Source organism: Eriocheir sinensis, chromosome 59, assembly GCF_024679095.1.
Source record: "Eriocheir sinensis breed Jianghai 21 chromosome 59, ASM2467909v1, whole genome shotgun sequence".
Classification (NCBI taxonomy): domain Eukaryota; kingdom Metazoa; phylum Arthropoda; class Malacostraca; order Decapoda; family Varunidae; genus Eriocheir; species Eriocheir sinensis.
Genome location: NC_066567.1, coordinates 8,199,204 through 8,224,984, shown reverse-complemented (window position 1 = coordinate 8,224,984; position 25,781 = coordinate 8,199,204). Strand labels below are relative to the sequence as shown.

Below are 25,781 nucleotides of genomic sequence, written 5' to 3'. Positions count from 1 at the left end.
TATATGATTAAAAAGAAATAAAGAAAGAAAGAAAAAGAAAGAAAGAAAAAAAGTCGAAATAGAAATAGATATGAGAGAAATGGAAGTAAAAGGAATAGAAACTGTAGACCATTGTAGGAAATTATATGATTAAAAATAAAGAAAGAAAGAAAGAAAAAAAATAAAGAAATGGAAAAGGCAATACAAATAGAAATAGATATGAAAGAAATGGAAATAAAAGGAATAGAAAGTGTAGACCATTCTAGTAAATATGAAGAGGAAAATAAAAGAGAAAAACAGAAAAAAGGGCAGAAAATGAAATAAAAGAAACATAAGTAGAGGTGAACGCAACAGAAGAGAAAGACAGATGAAGGAAGAGAAAACAAAAATAAAAAAAATAAAAAAGTGAAAAAAGAGAAGAAAACAAATAAAAAAGTAATGAGTTAGGAAGGGAAGGATGAAGGAATGAAAGAAGGAAGGTAAAAAAAAGAAAAAGGAGGAGAAATCAGGGGTGAGGAAAGATGAGATAAGTACAATTCTAGGAAACATGAATAAAGGAAAATAAAATAAAGAGATAAAATAGAAAAGGACAAAATAAAATAAAAGAAGTAGAAAGTGTTGGGCCATTCTAGGAAACAACCAGAGAATGAAATAACAAAGAAAAGCAGGAAAATGACAAAAAACAAAACAAAATGAAAGAAGTAGAAAGTGTTAGGTCATTCAAGGAAACAACCAGAGGAGAATGAAAAAACAGAAAATCAGAAAATGACAAAAAGAAAAAAAATGGAAGTGTACAATTCGAGAAAAGATGAATATAGAGGAAAGTGAAATAAGAGAAAATCAGAAAATGAAAAAAAGAAAAAAAATGGAAGTGTACAATTCGAGAAAAGATGAATATGGAGGAAAGTGAAATAAGAGAAAATCAGAAAAATTACAAAAAACAAAACAAAAGAAGTAGAAAGTGTTACGCCATTCTAGGAAACCTGAGGAATGAAATAACAGAAAAAAGCAAAAAAAAAAAAATGACCCCAAAAAAATAGAAAAGTGAACAAGTCTACGAAAACATGAACAGAGTAGAATGAAATAGAAGAGACAGAAAAACAAAATAAAATAAGTAAAAAGTGTTACGCCGTTATACGATACAACCAGCGGAGAATGAAATAAAAGAGAAAACAGAAAAATGACAAAAACAAAAGAAAATAAATATAAAAGTGTACAATTCTATGCAACATGATTAGAGGAGAGAGAGGCAGAAAATTCAACTGAGCAAAAAGGAATAGAGAAAGGAGGTGAGCGAGTCTGGACGCGGCATGAACAGGAAGGCGAGTAATGAATGGATTAAGAAACTGGACCCCCGAAAAATGAGGCACAAAGGGAACCGAAGCAATTCTGATATATAAAAAAAGGGAGGAAGAAGAAAACAAAGGGAGAAAGAAAAAGGGAGAAGAAAAGAAGGGAGAATGAAGAAAACAAGGGAGAAAAGAAAAAAAGGAGAAAGAAGAAGCAAAGGGAGAAAGAAAAAGGGAGAAAGAAAAAAAGGGAGAAACAAAGGGAGAAAGAAGAAAAAAGGGAGAAAAAAGAAAACAAGGAACGAAGAAGAAAAAAAAGTTACACGGTCAAAAAAAAAGGTAGATAAATAAGATAAGATAGACACAAAAAAATATAGACAGATAGATAGTTAGATAGATAGAGAGGGAGAGAGAAAGAAAGAAAGAAAGGAGAGAGAGAGAGAGAGAGAGAGAGAGAGAGAGAGAGAGAGAGAGAGAGAGAGAGAGAGAGAGAGAGAGAGAGAGAGAGAGAGAGAGAGAGAGAGAAAAGAAAGACAAAAAGGGAAAAAAAAGAAGGAAAAAAGAAAGAAAACGAAAAGAGAGAGAGAGAGAGAGAGAGAGAGAGAGAGAGAGAGAGAGAGAGAGAGAGAGAGAGAGAGAGAGAGAGAGAGAGAGAGAGAGAGAGAGAGAGAGAGAGAGAGAGAGAGAGAGAGAAAGTAAGGTTCATTCACGGACATTACTGAGAAAACATTACGAACAGAAAACAGAAAAAAAAGCAAGACAAGAAAAAAAAAAAATTATCCCACCTTCACACACACACACACACACACACACACACACACACACACACACACACACAATGTTTACAAGAAAGTCGAGTTTTATTGCAAGAAATAGGAAAGAGAACGATTCCCAATACCGACTGAACGGCTGCGATGCGATAAGGAAGGAAGGAAGGAAGGAAGGAAGGAAGGAAGGAAGGGAATTAAAAAAAAGGAAAGAAGTATGGATGGATGGATAGATGGATGAGAGGAAGGAAGAAAGAGAGGGAGGAAGGGAGGAAGGAAGGAAGGAAAGAATAAAACAGAGAAACGGAGGAAGGAAGGAGAGAAAGTGAAAAAATGGATAAAAGAGAGGACAGAAAGAAGAAACAAAGAAAGGGAGAATGAGAATGAAGAAATGAAGGAAGAAAGCAAGGAGCGAAGGAAGAAAGGCTAAAGAATATGAAAGAAAAAAAGAAAAAGAAAAAAAAGAAAATCAAGACGAACAAACGAGATAAAAGGGAAGGAAGAAATTTAAAAAACAAAGGAAATGGAAAAAGTTATCACGAAAATAAAACAAAAAAAGAAACAAAAGGAAACTCGGTAAAGGAAACAGAAATAGAAGAAGAAGAAGAAGAAGAAGAAGAAGAAGAAGAAGAAGAAGAAGAAGACGAAGAAGATATATTGTGCCGAGAGAGAGAGAGAGAGAGAGAGAGAGAGAGAGAGAGAGAGAGAGAGAGAGAGAGAGAGAGAGAGAGAGAGAGAGAGAGAGAGAGAGAAGAAAGAAAGAAAGAAAGAAAGGAAGGAAGGAAAGAAGGAAAAGGAAGAAAGAAAGAGAAAGGAAGAGAAAGAATGAGAAAAAGAAAAAGAATGAGAGACAAAACGAATGAATGGTGAATACGGAATAAAGATGATAATAACAATAATAATAATAATAATAATAATAATAATAATAATAATAATAATAATGATAAGTGAAAGGTAATTACAGAAAGCGGCCATGACGATAAAAACAACAATAATAATGATAACTAATGATGATGACGATAATGACCCCCCCTCCCCCTCCCCCTCCCCCCCCTCCACAGCCTCATCACCACGGTATCCTGCTCCATGGACTTCACAGCCTTCCCTCTGGACGAGCAGCTGTGTTACGTGCGTCTACTGAGCTGTGAGTGTGTGTGTGTGTGTGTGTGTGTGGAAGTAGTAGTAGTAGTAGTAGTAGTAGTAGTAGTAGTAGTAGTAGTAATACACACACACACACACACACACACACATAATAATAATAATAATAATAATAATAATAATACTCTTCCATTTTCCTTCAACCTCTCCTTTCCTCTCTCTTATATCCTTTCCTCCTCTTTTCCCTCTTTACTTTCCCTCCCTTCTCTCCTTTTTTTCACATTTCCTCTCCCCTCTTTCTTTTCTCCCTCATTTTTTTTTTTTTTTTTTTTTGGCTCTCTCTCACTTCACTTTTTCCTCATCTATCGTGTACTTTTTCTTCTCCTTCTCTCTCCTCCTCCTTCTCCTCTTCCCTCTTCTTTCTTTCTCTCATATCTTTTTTCTTTTTTTCTCTCCATTATTACTTTTTCCCTTTCCACTATTTTTTTCTTTCCTATCCCGTTCCTGTTTCTTCTTCTTTCTCTCATTATTCCTCTCCTCCTCCTCCTCCTCCTCCTCTTTCTGTTTTTCCTCCTCCTTTTCTTCTCCTTCTCCTCCTCCTCCTTCTTCTCTTTCTCCTTTTCCTTCTCCTTTTCCTCCTCCTCCTCCTCCTCCTCTTTCTGTTTTTCCTCCTCCTTTTCTTCTCCTTCTCCTCCTCCTCCTTCTTCTCTTTCTCCTTTTCCTTCTCCTTCTCCTCCTCCTCCTCCTCTTCCTGTTTTTCCTTCTCCTTCTCCTTTTCCTTCTCCTCCTACTCTTCCTGTTTTTGCTTCTCCTCCTCCTCTTCCGTTTTTCCTCCTCCTTTCCTTCTCCTTCTCCTCCTCCTCCTCCTCTTCCTGTTTTTCCTTCTCCTTCTCCTTTTCCTTCTCCTCCTACTCTTCCTGTTTTTCCTTCTCCTCCTCCTCCTCCTCCTCCTCCTCCTCCTCCCAGACCAGTACCGGAACTTCGAGGTGGAGTACCAGTGGCATGATACAGGCGTGGAAACCAGTTCGACTCTCACCACCGACCAGTTCACCGTCATCTTCACCGCCGACCATTCCTCCAATAGCTCCGCCAGGGACGCCAACAACTCCCAGGGTGTGTGGGGAGAAGGGAGAAGGGGGGTAGAAGGGGGGGGATAGGTTGTGTGAGTGTGGGGGGGAAGGGGGGAGGGTAGTATGGGGGGGTGAGGTTGTGTGTGTGGGGGGGAAGGGGGAAGGGTAGAATGGGGGAGGTTGTGTGAGTGTGGGGGGGAAGGGGGGAGGGTAGAATGGGGGGGGAGAGGTTGTGTGAGTGTGGGGGGGACGGGGGAAGGGTAGAATGGGGGGGGAGAGGTTGTGTGAGTGTGGGGGGAAGGAGGAAGGGGGGAAGGGGGGGAGAGGTTGTGTGAGTGTGGGGGGGAAGGGGGAAGGGTAGAAGGGGGGGGAGAGGTTGTGTGAGTGTGGGGGGAAGGGGGGGAGAGGTTGTGTGAGTGTGGGGGGAGGGGGGAAAGGGAATGTGTGTGTGTGTGTGTGTGTGTGTGTGTGTGTGTGTGTGTGTGTGTTGAACCCAACCTAACCTAACCTAACCTAACCTTACCCTCCCTTCCTCCCTTCATTCTCCCTCTCTCCTTCTCTCCTTTCCTCTCTCACGTCCTCTCTCTAAATCCTTCCTTTCATCCCCCATCTCTCCTGTATCCTTCATCCTGTAACGGTGTAACCTGTAGTCTCTGTCCCACACTTTACCTAACCTAACCTGACCAAAACCTATCCTAAGCTATCCTAACCTATCCTAGCCTAACTTAACCTAACTTAACCTGACCAAAACCTATCCTAACGTATCCTAGCGTAACTTAACCTAACCTAAACGGACCAAAACCTATCCTAAGCTAACCTATCCTATCCTAGCTTAGCCTAACCTAAATTAAACGGACCAAAACCTATCCTAACCTAACCTAACCTATCCTAACTTGAACTAAATGGACCAAAACCTATCCTAAACTATCCTAGCCTAACTTAACCTAATCTAAATAGACCAAAACCTATCCTAAGCTAACCTAACTTATTCTAGCCAAACTTAACCTAACCTAAATAGACCAAAACCTATCCTAAGCTAACCTAACTTATTCTAGCCAAACTTAACCTAACCTAAACGGACCAAAACCTATCCTAACCTAACCTAACCTAACCTAACCTAACCTAACCTCTCCTTACCTAACCTGTCTCCCTCCCTCCCCTACCTTCCCCTTTCTTACTCCCTTCCTCCCCCGCCTTCCCCTTCCCTTCTCCCTCCCTCCCTCCCTCACCACCTTCCCCTTCCCTTCTCCCTCCCTCCCTCACTCACTCTCCCTTTCTCTTCCTCAGGTGCCTTCCCGCTGGTGCAGATGGAGGTGGTGCTGTCCCGCAAGGTGAGTTACTACCTCCTCAACACGTACCTGCCGTCGGCCCTCGTGGTGATGGTGTCCTGGCTCTCCTTCCTGGTGCCGCCGCGTGCAGTGCCGGGCAGAATGACCCTCACCATCACCTCCCTCCTCACGCTGGTCTCCATGTTCAACGCGGCTAGGTAAGGGAGAGAAGGCTGGTTAGGAGTGAGTATGAAAGGGTATTCTGATTAGCTCATTGAGGTCTATACATATAAACTGAAGTCTGGTGCCCGGCAAATGAGCCTTACCCTCCATGTTCAACGCGGCTAGGTAAGGGAGAGTGGAGACGGCTGGTTAGGAGTGTGTGTGGAAGGGTATTCGATTGACTTATTGACGTCTAGGCTATACATATAAACTTAAGTGTGGTGCCTGGCAAATGACCCTTACCTCCATGTTCAACGCGGCTAGGTAAGAGAGAGAGAGAGAGAGAGAGAGAGAGAGAGAGAGAGAGAGAGAGAGAGAGAGAGAGAGAGAGAGAGAGAGAGAGAGAGAGAGAAAAGGTTGGTTAGTTGTGATTGTGGAAGGGTATTTTGATTGACTTATTGACGTCTAGGCTGTACAAGTAAGGCAGAATGTAAATGAAAACAAATGGAGAAAGGAGATAAAAATGAGTGGAAAATAGAGATGAAAGCAACTGGGAAATGTAAATAAAAATAAAGGGAAAATATAAATGAAAAGAAATGGGGAAATTAAGGAATGTACATATAAACTCAAATGCGGTGCCCAGCAGAATGACCCTTACCCTCAATGTTCAACGCGGCTAGGTAAGGGAGAGAAGAAGAGCGGTTAGGGGTGAGTGTGAATGCATAATTTAACTTGTTCCACCATACATGTAAACCCAAATAAAAGGACGATGTATACGAGTTTATGTAGAAGGATAGTTTGATTCATGTATTGAGGTAGGGACACGTATAAACCCAGATAGAAGAATATTTACGAGTGAACGTGGATGTCGAAAGATGTATACTTATGAAAACAGATAAAAGGAAGCTGTTTTTAGTGTGAGAGGGATACTGGAGCATGCGTTTGTGTGGAGGGGGGAAAGGAAGGGGGAAGGAAAGTTATATTAGAGGAAGAGTAGGAGGAAGGAAGGGAAGGAGAGTAGAGAGGAAGGATGTTAATGAGCGAGAGGGAGGAGGGGAAGTTGAAGGGGGGAGGAAAGGAAGGATGGAGAGAGAGATGTGAGGAAGGGAATGAGAGATAGAGAGAGGAAGGATGTTAATGAGTGAGAGGGAGGAGGGGAAGTTGAAGGGGGGAGGAAAGGAAGGATGATGAGAGATGTGAGGAAGATAAGGGGAGAGAGAGGGAGGATGTTCAGCTTGTGTTTGTGAAGGAGAGTGTATGGGAGGGTGGAGGAAATTAAGGCAGGTGAGAGGAGAGAAGAAAAAGTGAGGGAGGGAAGGAAAGGGAGGAGGGAGAGAGATGAGGAAAGGAAGAAGAGGGAGAGAGGGAGTGTGTGTGAGGGAACGTATTGGAGGGTGGAGGAAAAGCAGGTGAGGGGAGAGAAAGTGAGGGAGGAAAAGGAAAGGGAGGAGGGAGAGAGGACATGAGGAAAGGAAGAAGAGGGAGAGAGGGAGTGTGTGTGAGGGAGAGGAGAGAGAGAAAGGGAGGGAAGGAAAGGGAGGAGGGAGAGAGAGGGAAAGGGTGAGAGAAAATAGCCGAGACAATTATAGGTCACGATCGAATCATAATTGCACTTTTTTTGGGGGGGTCTATTTTTTTTCTCGTTTCTTTTATTCGTTTTCTTTTATTCCCCTTATTTCTAAACCACCACCACCACCACTACCACTACTACTACTACTACTACTACTACTACTGTTTAAAGTCGTATATATCCAGTTCAAAATTTTCTTCACTTCGCCTCATAATAAAATGTTATGGCCTATTGTAATTTTGTTTATGCACGCAAGCTCTCCTGTATTATTAAATCTCTCTCTCTCTCTCTCTCTCTTTCGTTTTACATCTCGTTTTCGTCCTTCTAATCTCTCTCTCTCATCCTACTCCTCCTTTGTTTCCTTTCGTTTTTCATCTCGTTTTCGTCCTTCTAATATCTCTCTCTCTCTCTCTCTCTCTCTCTCTCTCTCTCTCTCTCTCTCTCTCTCTCTCTCTCTCTCTCTCTCTCTCTCTCTCTCTCCTTTGTTTCCTTTCGTTTTTCATCTCGCTTTCGTCCTTCTAATCTTCCTCTCTCCCCCTCCCTCTCCCTCTCTGTCTCTCCCTCTCCCTCTCTCCCTCTGAAGGGCGGAGAGTCCCAAGGTATCCTACGCGAAGGCCGTCGATGTGTGGATGTTATGTTGCATCACTCTCGTATTCACCGTCCTAGTGGAGTATACGGTGGTCACGCGACTCATCCACATCACGCCGAGGTCAAAGGTCAAGCCTCAGGTCACGGGAGGAGAGGTCAAGGTCTCGGTGGTTGCGTCTGAGGTCTCGATAGTGCAGGTGAAGGAGGAGGAGGAGGAGGAGGAGGGGGAGGGGTCGCAGCCGCCCCCACCGTCACCGCCGCCGCCGTCAGTTCCGCCTGGTGGCTTATCAATGGGAGCTTCGAATTTTAAAGTAAGTGCGATTTGTTTTGGGGGGTTTGGTGCTCTCTCTCTCTCTCTCTCTCTCTCTCTCTCTCTCTCTCTCTCTCTCTCTCTCTCTCTCTTTTTCCTTTCGTTTTTCATCTCGTTTTCGTCCTTCTAATATCTCTCTCTCTCTCTCTCTCTCTCTCTCTCATCCTACTCCTCCTCCTTTGTTTCCTTTCGTTTTTCATCTCGTTTTCGTCCTTCTAACCTTCCTCTCTCTCTCTCTCTCTCTCTCTCTCTCGGCGGTGCATGGTCAATATCCAAACGTCAAACCGTGGATTAATTTCGTACCAACAAACTTTAGGGGTGACTCGAAAATTATCCTCTCTCTCTCTCTCTCTCTCTCTCTCTCTCTCTCTCGGCGGTGCATGGTCAATATCACAACGTCAAACAGGTGATTAATTTCGTACCAACAAACTATAGGGTGACTTTATCCTCTCTCTCTCTCTCTCTCTCTCTCTCTCTCTCTCTCTCTCTCTCTCTCTCTCTCTCTCCTTTGTTTCCTTGTCTCCTCTTTCTCTAATTTCTCTTTTATCTCATTCACGTCCTTCTGATCTCTCTCTCTCTCTCTCTCTCTCTCTCTCTCTCTCTCTCTCTCTCATCCTGCTCCTCCTTCTTTGTTTCCCTTTGTTTTCATCTCGTTTTCTCTCTCTCTCTCTCTCTCTCTCTCTCTCTCTCTCTCTCTCTCTCTCTCAATATTCAGTCAGAGATTTCCTCAAACACTCACACCAACTCTACTCATTTCCGCGACTCTCCTCCTGTGTGTGTGTGTGGGGGGGGAGATTCTGCACTGTGAGCTTATATTGCGCGTGTGTGTTACTCTGAATTAAATACATACTTCCCTCATTCACTGTCACATTCACCGTCTAGAAATGAAAGGTTCAGAACGTTTTGAGTGTGTGTTAGTCTGAATTAAATACGTACTTCATCATTCTATAACTGTCTGGGAATGAAAGGTTCAGAACGTTTTGTGTGTGTGTTAGTCTAAAATAAATACGTACTTCATCATTCTATCACTGTCTGGGAATGAAAGGTTCAGAACGTTTTGTGTGTGTGTTAGTCTAAAATAAATACGTACTTCATCATTCTATCACTGTCTGGGAATGAAAGGAGCAGAACGTTTTGTGTGTGTGTTAGTCTGAATTAAATACGTATTTCATCACTCTATAACTGCCTGGGAATGAAAGGAGCAGAACGTTCAAAACTAATTTCTTTTTATTGTGGAACTCAGATGTTTTCTTTTCCATAGCAAGACCAACAAAACAACAAGGTAGTACAATTAGTATCAACACCCTAAGATCGATAAATACACGGACCTTTACTCACCACTCATCGTAACTGCCGTGTGTTAAAAGACCAAAAAATACCAAAACGTCAATCGGAAACTTATACGACTCCATTCTCTTTCCTTATCATTTAAACCACCTCGCCTGTCTCTTGCATAGTTAAAAATAACATTACCAACTTAGGGTCATATTATAGGACATTTCTCCGCCCAAGAACACCTATTTGACAAGGCTTTCGTAGGAGTTGTGAGCATTTCCAGGAGTAGTTTTATGACCCTGGTGATAATGTGACCCTTCCTCTGTACCGTGAACCTAAAGAAACACTCATTAGAATCTGACTGACCCTCTCTTTAACCTTTAGAAATAGCTGATGTAAGAAGCGCATGTCTTAAAATACCAGCCTTAGTGACCTTTTTTTCATTAGCTTAATCTTTCATTCGTATCCACAATGTTATGTCTAGGTAATTATTTCACGGAAGCTTTGACCTACATTTTTTAATCATATCTTTAACATCGTCTGCCTGTAACGTACCAAATATTCTTACATTAACATATCATCAACATAACCAACTTAGTCACCATTTTTCATTAGCTTATTGTCCATCTTTCACTCAAAACCACAGTGTAACATCTGATCAAGTGACGAAAGATTTTACCTACATTTTCCGCTTCAATCTTAACACCATCTTGAGAAGTGCCAAATATTCTTTCCGTCAACATCTGCTTGGAGCATAACCACACGTGACGTACCATTGTCTCTTAACGAAGTAGTAAACACAGCACTTTGTTTTATCATATTGCACCGGTCAAGGAATTCTGTCAATCAGCCTTACCCTAAGACACATCCGAGGGTTTGATTTTGTTGAAGTCTTTGGAATATGTCTGACTTTGACTCAAGCAAAACCTTATCAAAAATACTTACAATGTCACTTATTTTTAACCTTCAATTTTAATATGTGTAGAAATTCCAAAAGTTAAGACATCCTAATGTTTGATTTTGTTTAGGTCGCTAGAATATGTCTTACGGTAACTATATCAAAACCTTACATAAAATACTTACACCATCGCATTCTAAACTTCCAATTTTGATACGAGAACAGCTTACACGAGACGTCCTAGTGTTGATTTTCTTTAGCTTTCTGGAATATGCTATACTTTAACCCTATATCAAAACCTTATCCAAAATGCTTACACCATCATATTCTTAACTTCCAATTTTGATACAAGAACAGCTTACATAGACATCCCAGTGTTGATTTTCTTTAGTTTTCTGGAATATGTTGTACTTTAACCCTATATCAAAACCTTAACAAAAATAGGCTTACAGTAGTTTTTCTTAATGTTCAATTTCGATACGAGTACAACTTACATAGACATCCTAGTATTGATTTTCTTTAGTTTTCTGGAATATGTTGTACTTTAACCCTATATCAAAACCTTAACAAAAATAGGCTTACAGTACCTTTTCATAACGTTCAATTTCGATACGAGTACAACTTATATAAGACATCCTAGTGTTAATTTTCTTTAGCTTTCTGGAATATGTTGTACTTTAACCCTATATCAAAACCTTACCAAAAATAGGCTTACAGTAACTTTTCTTTTAACGTTCAATTTCGATACGAGTACAACTTATATAAGACATCCTAGTGTTGATTTTCTTTAGCTTTCTGGAATATGTTGTACTTTAACCCTATATCAAAACCTTACCAAAAATAGGCTTACAGTAACTTTTCTTTTAACGTTCAATTTCAAAACGAGTACAAGTAACATTATGCAAAACAGTGTCTGGATGGAAACCTTAAACGATATGAAACAGCAGTTGGATGGACACATTAATTGACGTACGGGAAACAGCATCTGGATGGAGACTGTAACGATTGGCTTGTACACACTTGCTGCCTCAACGAAAACCGAGACTCTCCTGACGACAATTGTTTATACCCATCGAAAGCCTCATTGATTACATACCGCTAACAAAACCTACACAACTTTTTCTATGCCTCTGAACAAAACCAGCAAGACAAGTTTTTCTATGCTTCTTAACACAATCCACAAGACAAGTTTTTCTATGCCTCTGAACAAAACCAGCAAGACAAGTTTTTCTATGCCTCTTAACACAATCCACAAGACAATTTTTTTATGCCTCTTAACAAAACCTATGACAAGTTTTTCTATGCCTCTTAACAAAACCCATAAGCCAAGTGTTTCTATGCCTCTTAACAAAACCCACAAGACAAGTTTTTCTATGCTTCTTAACACAATCCACAAGACAATTTTATGCCTCTTAACAAAACCTATGACAAGTTTTTCTATGCCTCTTAACAAAACCTACAAGACAAGTTTTTCTATGCCTCTTAACAAAACCTATGACAAGTGTTTCTATGCCTCTTAACAAAACCAACAAGACAAGTTTTTTCTATGCCTCTTAACATAACCTATGACAAGTGTTTCTATGCCTCTTAACAAAACCGGCAAGACAAGTTTTTCTATGCCTCTTAACAAAACCTATGACAAGTGTTTCTATGCCTCTTAACAAAACCAACAAGACAAGTTTTTCTATGCCTCTTAACAAAACCTATGACAAGTGTTTCTATGCCTCTTAACAAAACCGGCAAGACAAGTTTTTCTATGCCTCTTAACAAAACCTATGACAAGTGTTTCTATGCCTCTTAACAAAACCGGCAAGACAAGTTTTTCTATGCCTCTTAACAAAACCTATGACAAGTGTTTCTATGCCTCTTAACAAAACCAACAAGACAAGTTTTTCTATGCCTCTTAACAAAACCTATGACAAGTGTTTCTATGCCTCTTAACAAAACCCACAAGACAAGTTTTTCTATGCCTCTTAACAAAACCTACAAGACAAGTGTTTCTATGCCTCTTAACAAAATCCACAAGACAATTTTTCTATGTCTCTGAACAAAACCTATGACAAGTTTTTTTATGCCTCTTAACAAAACCCACAAGACAATTTTTCTATGCCTCTTAACAAAACCCACAAGACAATTTTTCTATGCCTCTTAACAAAACCCACAAGACAATTTTTCTATGCCTCTTAACAAAACCCACAAGACAAGTGTTTCTATGCCTCTTAACAAAACCTACAAGACAAGTTTTTCTATGCCTCTTAACAAAACCGGCAAGACAAGTTTTTCTATGCCTCTTAACAAAACCTATGACAAGTGTTTCTATGCCTCTTAACAAAACCAACAAGACAAGTTTTTTCTGTGCCTCTTAACATAACCTATGACAAGTTTTTCTATGCCTCTTAACAAAACCAACAAGACAAGTTTTTTCTATGCCTCTTAACAAAACCTATGACAAGTGTTTCTATGCCTCTTAACAAAACCCACAAGACAAGTTTTTTCTGTGCCTCTTAACATAACCTATGACAAGTGTTTCTATGCCTCTTAACAAAACCAACAAGACAAGTTTTTTCTGTGCCTCTTAACATAACCTATGACAAGTGTTTCTATGCCTCTTAACAAAACCAACAAGACAAGTTTTTTCTGTGCCTCTTAACATAACCAATAAGACAAGTGTTTCTATGCTTCTTAACAAAACCTACAAGACAAGTGTTTCTATGCCTCTTAACAAAACCTACAAGCAAGTGTTTCTATGCCTCTTAACAAAACCTATAGACAACTTTTTCTGTGCCTCTTAACCTTTTCTATGCCTCTTATTACCACAGCTTCACAAACATCTTACATCTCATCCTTCAATTACAATACCATTTTCTGCAGCTCATGAAAAAAACAGAGGCTAACATTTCCCTTCGATATATCTTCGGCATTTCAAACATCTTACATCTCTTCTTTAAATTACGATATCATTTTTCACCACTCATGAAAAAAAACGGAGGCTAATATTTCCCTTCAATATATCTTAGGCATTTCAAACATCTTACATCTCGTCCTTAAATTACGATACCATTTTCGGCAACTCATGAGGAACGGAGGCTAACATTTCCCTTCAATATATCTTCGGCATTTCAAACATCTATCTCTTCCTTAAATTACGATATTATTTTCCGCAACTCATGAAAAGGAAATGGAGGCTAATGTTTATCTTTGAAATATCTTATGCATGAATGTCCTGGAAACACCTTTTTGGCATCCCCTAACAAAATATTCCACAGACGAACCATTAAAACAACTTCCACAGTCATAACTAAACCTCCACTACTGTATTAAAACAACCTACGATACATATTTAAACAGTCCTTCCACTAGTCAAAACTCAACCTCTATTGTTATAACTGAACTTCCACTTTTAAGATTGTCCCTCCACTTTTAAAATGAACCTCCACTCTGAAAATATCCCTCCACAAGCGAAACTCAATTTCGGATATCAAACTTCAACCTCAAATATCAAAACTCAACCTCAACTAAAAGAACACACCCTCAAAACTCAACCTCAACTATAAGAACTTACCCTCAAAACTCAACCTCAACTATAAAAATTCACCCTCAAAACTGAACCTCAACTATAAGAACACACCCTCAAAACTCAACCTCAACTATAAAAACTCACCCTCAAAACTGAACCTCCACTTGCAAAATTCAACCTCAAATATCAAAACTGAACCTCCACTACTAACACTCATCCTCAAATATCAACTGAACCTCAAATATCAAAACTGAGCCTCCACTACCAAAACTCAATCTTCTCTATCGAAACCCAAACTCCACTTTCCCACAGCAGTCCGAGGAGGCCGTCAGCCCCGCGTGGAGCGAGGTGTGGGAAGGAAGACTGGAAACCTACACGCCCATCCTGCTGCCGATTCTCTTCCTCCTTTTCAACATAGCATACTGGCCCTACTTCCTGTCTCGCCGCACCTACCAGGCTACGTGAGGCTCGGATGTTGTTAATAGCTTGCAAAACGGTCACGAATTACTTGTCTTTGGTCTCCTAGTATGCCAATTCTTAGTTTATATGACATAGGTTAATGGGTTGTTTGTGTTTCAATATCTTGCAAAACAGTCCATGTGAGTTACTGGATTGTCTCTGGTTTCCTCGTACAGCAATTCTTAGTTTATATGACATAGCTTAACGGCTTGTCTGTGTCTTAATACCTTGCAAAACAGTCCATGTGAGTTAACAGATTGTCTTTGGTTTCCTTGTACGGCAATTCTTTCGTTTATATGACAGCTTAATGGCTTGTCTGTTGATCAATATCTTGCAAAACAGTCCATGTATGTTAATAGATCGTCCTTGGTTTCCTTCTATGGTAATTCTTAGTTTATATGACACAGCTTAATGGTTCTTTTTGCTGTTCGCTGGTTCGTAAGATCACTAAAAGTTGTCATATTTAATCCCTTCAATCATTCAACGGCTGCTATTCTAAGCCTGTTCTCTAATCCATGGATATTTTTCCCTTTTAATGTATGGTGCGTATATATGCAATCACTCACTAAGCCTCTTGTTATTCCATTTATACATATCACAGAAATCTGCCACAGCCTCAGCTCTGCAAAACTTCACTTAATGTGTTATATGTATAAATACACTTATGATTACTCTAGTAGAAGCAAATGCTGAACCTATTGCGGAGATTTTTCTATGTTTTGCAGGAGGAGTATATCTATGTCAAGCTCAAAGCAGTCATTTCATCATATTTCATCTGAGTTGTATGAATTGGTACGTGTTCTCACTATATATATATGTGTTATCTGTATTCACAACAAGATTACTATTCTCTCAAAAGGTGCTTGAAGCTATTGCAGTAACCTACAGATAAATATTCATAAGACATACAGCATAATGCATCACCATAAAGTAGAATCCATAATGTAAATCTGTGAGCTATAACGAGTATATTTTAAAGACCTTCGTGGAGAGACTGAATAAAAGAGCAAAAGCACGTCCATCACACAGACTTTGAACCTCTTGTCGGGAAAGACCTCGTGTCACCGCCGCCGCGCGAGAAAGAGTGCAATTGTTTCACAGGACTATGTTACTATACAGACGGGTGCAAATTCAGTCGTCCCTCAAATAGTACAGTTTCTAATAGTTCTGTTTCGGTTTTATACGGATTGTCATGAAGATCTTTTCAGGATTTTTAAATTTCCTGCTTGTCGGGAAATTTAAAAATCCAAAAAAAATCTTCTATGAAAATCCACATAAAACCAAAACAGAACTATTGGAAAGCATACTATTTGAGGGACGGCTGTACTTCAGACTGACACAAGGGATGAGGGAAGCTTGCATATCATCACCCTCGTAAAATAATCGCCTAAGTCATGTTGTTTACTTCAATTTTCAACGTGACGCCCATTTTTGTATAGTTACCTTCGTTATTCAGGGTTTAAGTGTTCTAGAATTAGCGTTTTCATTTCTGCCTAAATCTTAAAGGACCCAAATAATACTCCTTCGCAGTCCCTTACTTGCTGCCTTACACTTGGCTAACGATGCATTACAAAGTTACATTTCGAGGGACCCATTGGTACTTCCTTTTTACGCCAAATGAGACGATGACAGTTCTTTTCTGATTTCCTAAAAGGTAGAAAATAATGACTTAGGCGGTCTCTTTACGAAGGTGACAATACTCTTCTCAGTACATTACTATGGAAAGAAGGTGCAGATAAGGTACAATCTACATGTTACTCAATAAGAAAGAAGGCGGCCAATACTTCAGCCTAAAACATCACAATACAGAATGAAGGGTACAAACACTGCATAGAAGAATGGGTACAAACACTACATACATACAATATAACTCTACATAAGAATAATGGGCGTTGAGTACACAAGTTGCACAACCACTATAGGAAGTCAACAGAATCTTAGGTCGGTAGTTAGGTAGACAGTTGGAGACGACTGTGCTGCGTCTCCTTGTCACTAGATCGGTAGTCTTGGTAACTAAATATACAGGGTTGAAATACGTAATACTTGGAATAATTACACACACACACGGAAACTTTGGGACATGGAAGAAAAAAGTTGGAAAGTTTCGTTTAGTCGGCACAACATCTGTGGTCATATGCCGGAGAGAGACAGGAGAGGGAAGGAATTATAGGAGAAGAGAACAGATCCCAGGAGACGGGACACAACCCCCAATTAATACCTTGTACCCATTCGCTGCTGGGTGGACAGTGGCGTAGGGTATCGGAAAAGCCAACATGGAAGAAACTGTCATCACAATTAACTTAGTGATCCATTACAGGGTTACGTGGGAAGACTTTACGCTGCTGCTCCACAAACTAGAAAGCCGGGATGAGCGGGAAACGTGACCCCAAAACTGTTAGCTGAGATTAGTGAAGGTCCTTGAATGACCCCAAGAAAGAAGCAAAGATAAAACACTATTCCTGTGACTCATGAATCTTTGGGAAGGGAACAATCTTCTTCCTATTGTTTACCACAACTACTACTGCATGCTCACCTATCAACATCCAGCTGCATAGTAAACATGGTTGTGAATGATCTTGACAGTCTCATTGTTACGCTCACATCAAACGTCACCACAGAGACAATGAACTGCCGCAGTACAAATGTAAATGAGATGCGAAACGTACGCTGAGAATAATGATCAAGTAGTTTGTAGAGTAAGGTCTTCCTTGTTCCTCCCGGTACATGGGGCAATCTCAACCATGGCAGACAATATAAGGTAAGCCTCACCTTGATCACTCATAAACATTGATCAATACACTTTTGTTTGATTTACAACTCTGTGTTTTGATTTCAGTCACTCAAGTGGTAGACGAGGGGAAAATTATCTTATGTGATCTACCAGTGGTGAGAGAGCACTGGCTGAACTTTTAGCAATTTTAGTACAAACAATAATAATAATAATAATAATAATAATAATAATAATAATAATAATAATAATAATAATAATAATAATAGAAATACCAGTAGTAGTAGTAGTAAAAATAATAATAATCATTTGCATTGTTACTGTTTTTACAACTTCCCTCTTGTGGCTGCTCCACAACAATATGTGTTTTAAAGCCGCTCACACCCTGACTGAACCACTTACGTAACCTAACTTGTTTGACCCAATAAACTAATGTAAACATCAGTCTTAAGATTAGACCATTACTGCCATGTGCCAGCACCTCCACACTGCCACACTGCTGGCCCAGGCGACGACAACATACAAAAATAGCAAATTTCCCGTCACCTTCTCGACCATGGCTTACACCACCACCACTCCCTTCAGCCCTGCGTGCACGACACTCCAAGCAAGGAAGGAAGGAGGCAAGAGTCAGACAACTTGAAGATGGAGAGGGGAGAGGCCTGCCATGGCCTGAAGAGCTGAGTTCATACAGCTGTGGCAGAGCACAAACAGCTCATCCCTACCAAGCAATGTCCTGGCCGGGGCCGTGGCTAGACACTCATAGTGATGAGGCTCACACCACAGTTCCTTACAACAGTGGCAGTGAATGGTGCACACAAGCTGGCAAATGTAACCTTACAGCAAACTCACCACGACTCATAAAATCCTCTGTTTAGGTAGACACCGAGAACCTTACTAAAGTACACTCTTAAGCAACGCCTTACACCGGATGATAATTCAAAAATATAATTATTTACACCTGCATAGTGTAGCCCTTTGCTTATGCAATTCTTTGTTTATTTTTGGTGAGGGTGCATTCCTGTGTTTCAGGCCAGTAATGTGATTATTTGTGTTTCCAATAACATTTTTTGTTTTCATCTTCGAAAAACATTATGTTTGTATGCCAATCATAATTTTACATGACTCTAAAGTTCTCTTCAGAACTTGTACAAATGAAAAATGAAAGGCATAAGCATAAGACTTCCCTTGGAACACATTTTTCATTACTGAATTTTTACAAAGAATTAAACTCTTAAAAGTATGTGATACCTCACCCCAAAACACACACACCATTAATACTTCAGGACCAAATATATATACATGATCATCACTTTAAACAATTACTTCATGATTTTGAAGCAAACAACTGGCATATTATTTGCACTCTCAATGTGAATCTTTAGCTTCTTTGTTGACACAGTCATGAACTTATTGTAACTTAACATAAATTAAATTACTTTACACTGCTGCCTCAGAGATGAAGGTCAATCTCTCAGTGTTGTAAATATCACGCACTTGTCTGTTAGTCAGTTTTCTCTTATACCTCCTCATGCCTGGCAGCTTTTCTTTCATTTATCTCCCATACCTAAAAAGTGCATATGTCTAGATTGACTCTGAGCATGAGCTTGTGGGCTCTTTGCCTGTAGCTCTGCAAATGTCAAGACAACTGCATATATTCGTAAAACATATGCACTTCGATCAATGATAACAACATTCCAAACGTGTGGCCCAAGACAATCCAATCCAAGGCCAATTAAGATTCCTAAACCTTCCAAGCCACAACTAATTACAAGCCAAAACAACTGGAAGCAGCTGAGCCATGAAGCATCACTGAACACAGAGATGATAAAGTGAATCGAGACGTGACACAAGCTACCTGAGATTTCCAAATTAGCACTCACCAATCAGGAGAACAATGAGCGGCTTCATCATCAAAAAGGGCAAGTGAACGACAATGATCCGAATATGCTTGCCATCTCATTCCTGGCGACTCAAAGTGAATCAGACGAGAGACGGTACACACAAGAATCCAAAGCGTGACAATAACAATTTGGCAACAGAAGGAAGGACAAGAAAGACCGATCACAAATACAATAACGAAAGAGAAACTTGACAATGATCGGATATTCGGATATAGCGCCACAACAACAACAGTCATGTGGCGCAGAACCTAACATAATGGAAAGAAGTAAAAACAAAGAGAAGGAAACTTGACATAACAGAAATAAATATAAATGAAGAACAGGTAACTTGACATGTCTGAAAGAAACATGAACAACAAGAACGAAACAACGAAACACACACGAAAAAGTCAAACAGGGAACGGAAAGACGAGAAGCATACCTCGCTAATTGGACGCAGGGCTCTTTAGCGTGTCTCTCAAGAGGTCGGGTTTGTTAACGGGTAGTGTGCAGCGGAAGTTCTGGCAGACATAGACCAGGCATTCCTCGGCACTCTTGGGGCGGTACTTGGCCAGGGAGGAGTGGCGGGTGTAGAGGAAGGGGTGCTCATCCTCGGGCAGGTCGTCAGCCAGCATCAGCACCTTGTTAGGGATGAGTTCACTGTGCACAGTTTCCAGCATCTTGTTGACGGCCTCGGAGCCACACTTCCCTGCCACTATTATCTGAAGGGGGGAAGAAATGGAGGATATAAAGAACAAAAGAACACAAGATTATCTAAATATTAAGAAAAACACGAACGACAAAAACGAAAAACACGAGAAAAAGTTAAACAAAGGAACGGAAAGATATTAAGAGGATAAGAACATAAGGACATAAGATTATCTGAAGGGGGGAAGAAATGGAGGATGTAAAGAACGGAAGAACACAGGATTAGCTAAAAAGGGAGGGATATTAAGAGGATAAGAACAGAAGGTTACAAGGTTATCTGAAGGGGGGAAGAAATGGAGGATATAAAGAATGAAAGAACACAGGATAAGCTAAAAAGGAAAGGATATTAAGAAAGAAACATGAACGACAAGAACGAAACAACGAAAAACACAAGAAAAAGTTAAACAAAGGAACAGAAAGATATTAAGAGGATAAGAACATAAGGACATAAGATTATCGGAAGGAGGGAAGGAATGGAGGATAAAAAGAATGAAAGAACACAGGATAAGCTAAAAAAGGGAAGGATATTAAGAGGCAAGATTATCAGAATGGGAGGAAAGAAATTAAGAATATAGAGAATGTAAGAAAACAAGACTGAAGGAGGGAAGAAACGGAGAATATAAGAACGTAAGAACACAAGGAATCTACAAAGCCCTGTCGTCCTATACTTGGCAGCTTCCCGGGCAAGATTATCAGAATGGGAGGAAAGAAATTAAGAATATAGAGAATGTAAGAACACAAGACTGAAGGAGGGAAGAAATGGAGAATATAAGAACGTAAGAACACAAGGAATCTACAAAGCCCTGTCGTCCTATACTTGGCAGCTTCCCGGGCAAGATTATCAGAATGGGAGGAAAGAAATTAAGAATACAGAGAACATAAGAACACAAGACTATCTGAAGGAGAGAGAAGAAATTAAGAATATAAGAACATAAGAAAACAAGGAATCTACATGAAGGAGAGAGAAGAAATTAAGAATATAAGAACATAAGAACACAAGGAATCTACAAAGCCCTGTCGTCCTATACTTGGCAGCTTCCCGGGCAAGATTATCAGAATGGGAGGAAAGAAATGAAGATAAGAACATAAGAACACAAAAACTCTGCAAAAAATAGAAGAAAGATAATAATAATAAAGACAAAACTAACCGATCTAACCCTAAACCAAACTAGAACCCAAACATCCATCTCCCCCCCCCACACACACACACACACACACACCTGGGTTGGGGGGCGTCGGTGCAGCAGCAGGGCGGTGGTCATCTCAGGCAGAGCGACGGGGATCTTGTTGAGGCGGTCGGCGAAGAGCTTGAAGATCGCCTCAGCCTTGGAGAGCATGTCGGAGCGGCCCAGCAGGGGACTCAGACGCACCAGGTTCCCGGCCGAGACTGAGTTGGCCGAAGGTTCTGCTCCGTCCTGGTCTGGGGTGCCGAGAGGAAAGGTGTTAATGATAATGAGTGAAAAATATAAGTGATGGAAACAAAACAAAGAGGAGAGGTGTTGACATTAGTGTAAAATATAAAGGATAGAAACAGAAGAAAGAGGAAAGGTGTTGATGATAAATGAGTGGAAAATATAAATAATAGCAACAAAACAAAGAGGAGAAGTGTTGACATTAGTGAAAAATATAAAGGATAGGAACAAAACAGAGAGGTGTTGACATTAGTGAAAATATATAGACGACAGAAACAAAAGAAAGAGGAAAAGTGTTGACATTAGTTAAAAATATAAAGGATAGAAACAAAAGAGAGAAAAGGTGTTGACATTAGTTAAAAATATAAAGGATAGAAACAAAAGAAAGAGGAAAGGTGTTGACATTAGTGAAAAATATAAAGGATAGAAACAAAAGAAAGAGGAAAGGTGTTGACATTAGTGAAAAATATAAATGATAGAAACAAAACAAAGAGGAAAGGTGTTGATGATAAATGAATGAAAAATATAAATGACAGAATCGAAACAAAGAGGAGAGGTGTTGACATGGGTGAAGAATATAAACGACAAAAACAAAAGAAAGAGGTGTTGACAATAAATGAGTGAAATTTATAAAAGACAGAAACAAAACAAAATGATAGTCTATGATCCTGAGTCTATTCTAACCCAAGCTTGTTTTTCTTCCTTCCTTCCTCTCCTTTCTTTTCCTTTCCTTCCTTCTCTCCGCTTCCATCTTTCCTTTCCCTTTCTCCTTTCCTTTCCTTCCTTCCTTCCTTCTTCCTTCCTTTTCTCTGCTTCCATCTTTCCTTTCCTTTCCCTTTCTCCTTTCCTTTCCTTCCTTCCTTCCTTCTTCCTTCCTTTTCTCTGCTTCCATCTTTCCTTTCCTTTCCCTTTTTTCTACCTGCCTTTCTTCCTTGCCTTTTTCCTTCCTTCTCTCCTTCCCTTCCCTTTCCCTTTCTCTCTTGCCCTTCCTTCCTTTTAGTTCCTTCCCTTCTCTTTTCTTTTTCTCCCTTTTTCCTTCATGCCTTTCTTTCTCATTTCTCCCTTCCTTCCTTCCTTTTTTTCTCTTTTCTCTCCCTTCCTTTTCTCCCCTCTGTCCTTCCTTTCCTTTCCCTTTTTCCTTTCTTCCTTCATTTTTCATTTCTCCCACTCTCCCTTCCTTCCTCCCTCCCTTCCGTCCTCCTTCCCTACTCACCTTCCTTGATGCGCAGAAGAATCGACGAGTCCCCGGGTCTATTAAGGTAATATCCCGTGCCATCGGGGTCCCAGAAGAGCTCATCCTGCCGGTCCTGCAGCTCCTCCGCCAGGGACAACCAGGCAGTGTCAAGGGTCGTCTCGTACAGCGCCAGACACGCCCGCACAACCCACGCATAGTCGTCAACAAACCCGTCAATCTGGGAGCCTCTGTGTGGGGGTGAACGGTAATGGTGGGTGAGTTACTGAGGTGTGGGAGGAAGGTATGAGGGGAGAAGGGAGGAAGGAGGGAAGGAAGAAAAGAAAGGAAGAAATCTGGGAGCCTCTGTGGAGTGAGAGTGGATGAGGGTACGGTGTAGGTGAGGAAGGAAGGAAGGAAGGAAGGAAGGAAGGAAGGAAGGAAAAAAAGGAAATCTGGGAGCATCTGGGGATAGGAAAAGAAAACAAAAGGAAAACAGAGGGAAAAGAAATTCACAATACTTCCTTTCTCTTTCCTCTTTTCCACCTCTCTCTCTCTCTCTCTCTCTCTCTCTCTCTCTCTCTCTCTCTCTCTCTCTCTCTCCTCCACCTCACTCACAAGGACACGTCGCCCCCCTCGGCAGCGTAGGCGGCCCGCAGGAGTTTGCCGTCCCTGTACAGATGGGTCTTGATGAACTCCGCTGCCTCCAGGGCCCGCTGCGTGTACTGGTCGTCCCCCAGCACAGCACCAGCCCGCGCCATCGCTGTGATCATCATGCCTGGGGGGGGGAGAAAGAAGAGGTAGGGGTGGGGAGTGCATCGTCAATTGTTATTTTTTGCATCCTCATTTTCTATCCTGTGTGTTGTCCTCCTTCCCTAATTCCACATTGTATTCCTACTAGCTTAATTAACCCGTCTTCTGCAGTGAGTAGCGGGCTTTTTTTTATTGTTGTTTCCTTTTTTCTGTGCCCTTGTGCTGTCTCCTTTGCTGTAAAAAAAATAAAAAAAAAAAATAGCACGGATTTGGCTTTCACTGGTAGCCTGGTAACATACACTCCCAGGTCCTTCTCTGCCTCTATGGTGGACAGCGGAGTGTTTCCCATGTGGTATTGGTATGCTGGATATCCCCTCCCAAGGTGCAGGACTCTACATTTTTCTCCACTGAATTGTAGCAGCCACTTTTTGTTTCAGTCCTGTAGCTTGGTGATGTCTTCTTGTAGGAAATCCACAGTCAAGGGGTTCAGGTCTGGGGCCATCCATCAGGCCCCATCAATAAAGCCTACCAGCACTATAGGCCCAACGCAAAAAAAAAATCACCACCACCGAGACTCCTTTGTAAACAACACCGCCTCACTCACCGTTCCAGGCCGTGAGCATCTTGTCGTCCAGGTGAGGTCGCGGCCGCTTGGCCCTCACCTCGTACAGGATCTGCCGCGCCTTGGCCAGGGCCTCGGCACACTCCGCCTCCTCCAGACAGAACTCCTGGCCAGTCTCCTCCACCGTGCAGTGCTCCATCAGGACGTTCTGGTTCTTGAGCTCATCGTGGGGGTCCTACAAGTGGAAAGTGATACTGAACACTAAATTTTCCTCTCCTTGTGCATACCATCATTCCATCACTCTTTCCCCAGTTCCATAAGATACTGTACCTCATTACCATTCCTCATCAAATAAACTTGTACTCTCGGGGCAAATTAACTTATTCAACATTGCATTCCATATAACAAATAGCCCCCATGAGCACTACACCCAATTCTTTGTGTTAAGTTGATGTTAATTTGGAGTTAGTTACCTGAGAAGATTCAGCTTACAAAAAGGCTGATTATGTTCCACTAATATCATTATACGAAAACTTTTGTGTGTAATCATCATCGTCAATAAACTTTTCATATTTCTCTCTTCACCCGGCACCAGCAACGGGCCAAATTTGTGGCTTTACCGTGTAGCAGCGACGGGCCAAATTTGTGGCTTTACCGTGTAGCAGCGACGGGCCAAATTTGTGGCTTTACCATGTAGCAGTGACAGGCCAAATTTGTGGCTTTACCGTGTAGCAGCGACGGGCCAAATTTGTGGCTCTACCGTGTACCAGCGACAGGCCAAATTTGTGGCTTTACCGTGTAGCAGCGACGGGCCAAATTTGTGCCATGATTTAAACACCCCAAAATAGATGATACATGAGCTGATCACAAATGCTTTGATATATATTATGAAATGGTTTGTGTGAGTGATGATTTTTTCTCGTTTTTCTGCCTTAGAGGGACCATTAAGAAACATGATCCCCGCTGCTACCGGGTTAAATGAGGAGAGTATCAGGACACCTCTCTTCCCAAAATTGACCTCTCTTTTGCCCACTCCTCAGAACTCTTTTTATATGAGCAGGGATTTGCGGGCTTTTTTTTTTCACTATTGTTTTCTTTTTTTTGCCCTTGAGCTGTTTCCTTTACTGTAAAAATAAAAAAAAACTCAACTCTTATCCTACGTAACAGTCATCACCACAGCTTGTCTCTCAGCCCCAAGCGTACCTGGTAGGGGTCCACATTGCCGCCTTCAGCAACCGAGTAGTGGTGGCAGAAGACGTCAGCCAGGGTGTTGGTGTGTCCCTCCTTCACCGGCATCCCCAGCAGCGCAGACACCTCGTCCCACGTCCACACGCAGAACGCTCCCTCCCTCTTCTCCTTAGCGTCGGGGGTGGGAAGGGAATCCGCATCCTCGGCGCTGTAGAATCCACCACTCTGGGAAAGGATATAAGTGTGTGAGGAAAAATACTCATCATGAATTAGTCTGGGAAAGGTTTTGAGTGTGACAATGAAAAGTACTTGACAGGAATAGAGTCAGGGAAAGGTTTTGAGTGTGACAATGAAAAGTACTTGACAGGAATAGAGTCTGGGAAAGGTTTTGAGAGTGTGACGAAAAGTATGTGTCAGGAATAGTCTGGGAAAGATTTTGAGAGTGTGACAAAAAGTATGTGCCAGGAATAGTCTGGGAAAGGATTTGGGAGCATCATGATAAGAAATACTTGTCGGAAATAAGAGTCTGGGAAAACTTTTGAGTGTGACAATGAAAAATATTTGTCAGGAATAGTATGGGAAAGTTTGTGAGAGCGTAATGATAAAAACTACTCGTCGGAAATTGGCGACCACCATTTTTCACACTTGTGTTCATGGTTTTGCGTGTTTGTGTATCATCCCGGCAACTTGTCTTCCTCTTGAGCTCCGTTACTCTAAAAAAAGGACTCACCGACTGGCTCATGTCCCTCCTTCTCAGTTATTGTATTTCTGGCTTTGTATGTTTATGTATCGTCCCAGCAACCTTTTTCCCTTGAGATGCTTCCATTAATGTAAAAAAGTACTTACCGGGTGGCTCAGGTCCCTCATGACGTAGCTGAGGATGTCCCGGGCGACCTGTGAGTGCCTGGACTGGCCGGAGACGATAAAGGCGTCCAGGAAGGAGTGGATGAGCTGCGCCTGGTCGTACAGCATCTTCTCAAAGTGAGGGACGTGCCACCGCTTGTCTGTCGAGTACCTACCAATGGACGAAGGGATTAATCTGGGCTGTCTTTAGCTTAGTAATAAAAAGCACACCCATTTTTCATTAACGGACTGATAAAAATGGGTTGGCTGTAACATAAAAAAT

The 25,781-nt window shown here is 41.1% G+C and overlaps 3 protein-coding genes across 52 annotated transcripts in view; 1 reads left to right on the top strand and 2 right to left on the bottom strand.

Moving 5' to 3' along the window:
• LOC126985530 (uncharacterized) overlaps positions 1 to 5,693 on the bottom strand; it is an 81,015-nt gene extending 75,322 nt beyond the window's left edge. The window contains exon 1 of the mRNA XM_050840569.1: positions 5,562 to 5,693. The gene's annotated coding sequence lies outside the window, so the exon portion shown is untranslated. The remainder of the gene's footprint in view (positions 1 to 5,561) is intronic.
• The window catches only part of LOC126985191 (gamma-aminobutyric acid receptor subunit rho-3-like), a 17,806-nt gene extending 7,521 nt beyond the window's left edge, over positions 1 to 10,285 (top strand). Inside the window, exons 5-9 of the mRNA XM_050839747.1 lie at positions 3,097 to 3,179; positions 4,100 to 4,246; positions 5,491 to 5,689; positions 7,787 to 8,102; positions 10,268 to 10,285. Of these exons, the coding sequence (XP_050695704.1) occupies positions 3,097 to 3,179; positions 4,100 to 4,246; positions 5,491 to 5,689; positions 7,787 to 8,102; positions 10,268 to 10,285 (763 nt within the window). The remainder of the gene's footprint in view (positions 1 to 3,096; positions 3,180 to 4,099; positions 4,247 to 5,490; positions 5,690 to 7,786; positions 8,103 to 10,267) is intronic.
• LOC126985524 (spermatogenesis-associated protein 20-like) overlaps positions 9,310 to 25,781 on the bottom strand; it is a 34,351-nt gene continuing 17,879 nt past the window's right edge. Inside the window, exons 8-21 of one of the 50 annotated variants that reach the window (XM_050840531.1) lie at positions 25,502 to 25,670; positions 24,671 to 24,880; positions 23,510 to 23,702; positions 22,771 to 22,930; positions 22,195 to 22,403; positions 20,790 to 20,989; positions 13,038 to 19,583; positions 12,894 to 13,002; positions 12,789 to 12,859; positions 12,433 to 12,646; positions 12,082 to 12,257; positions 11,978 to 12,047; positions 11,838 to 11,907; positions 9,310 to 11,766 (exon numbers count right to left, since the gene is read on the bottom strand). In XM_050840531.1, coding sequence (XP_050696488.1) covers positions 19,308 to 19,583; positions 20,790 to 20,989; positions 22,195 to 22,403; positions 22,771 to 22,930; positions 23,510 to 23,702; positions 24,671 to 24,880; positions 25,502 to 25,670 — 1,417 coding nt within the window. In that variant the 3' untranslated portion in view covers positions 9,310 to 11,766; positions 11,838 to 11,907; positions 11,978 to 12,047; ... (3 more) ...; positions 12,894 to 13,002; positions 13,038 to 19,307. Of the gene's footprint in view, positions 11,767 to 11,837; positions 12,258 to 12,432; positions 12,718 to 12,788; positions 13,003 to 13,037; positions 19,584 to 20,789; positions 20,990 to 22,194; positions 22,404 to 22,770; positions 22,931 to 23,509; positions 23,703 to 24,670; positions 24,881 to 25,501; positions 25,671 to 25,781 lie in introns of all 50 variants that reach the window. The other 49 variants (XM_050840528.1, XM_050840543.1, XM_050840529.1 and 46 more) reach the window with 49 other exon arrangements.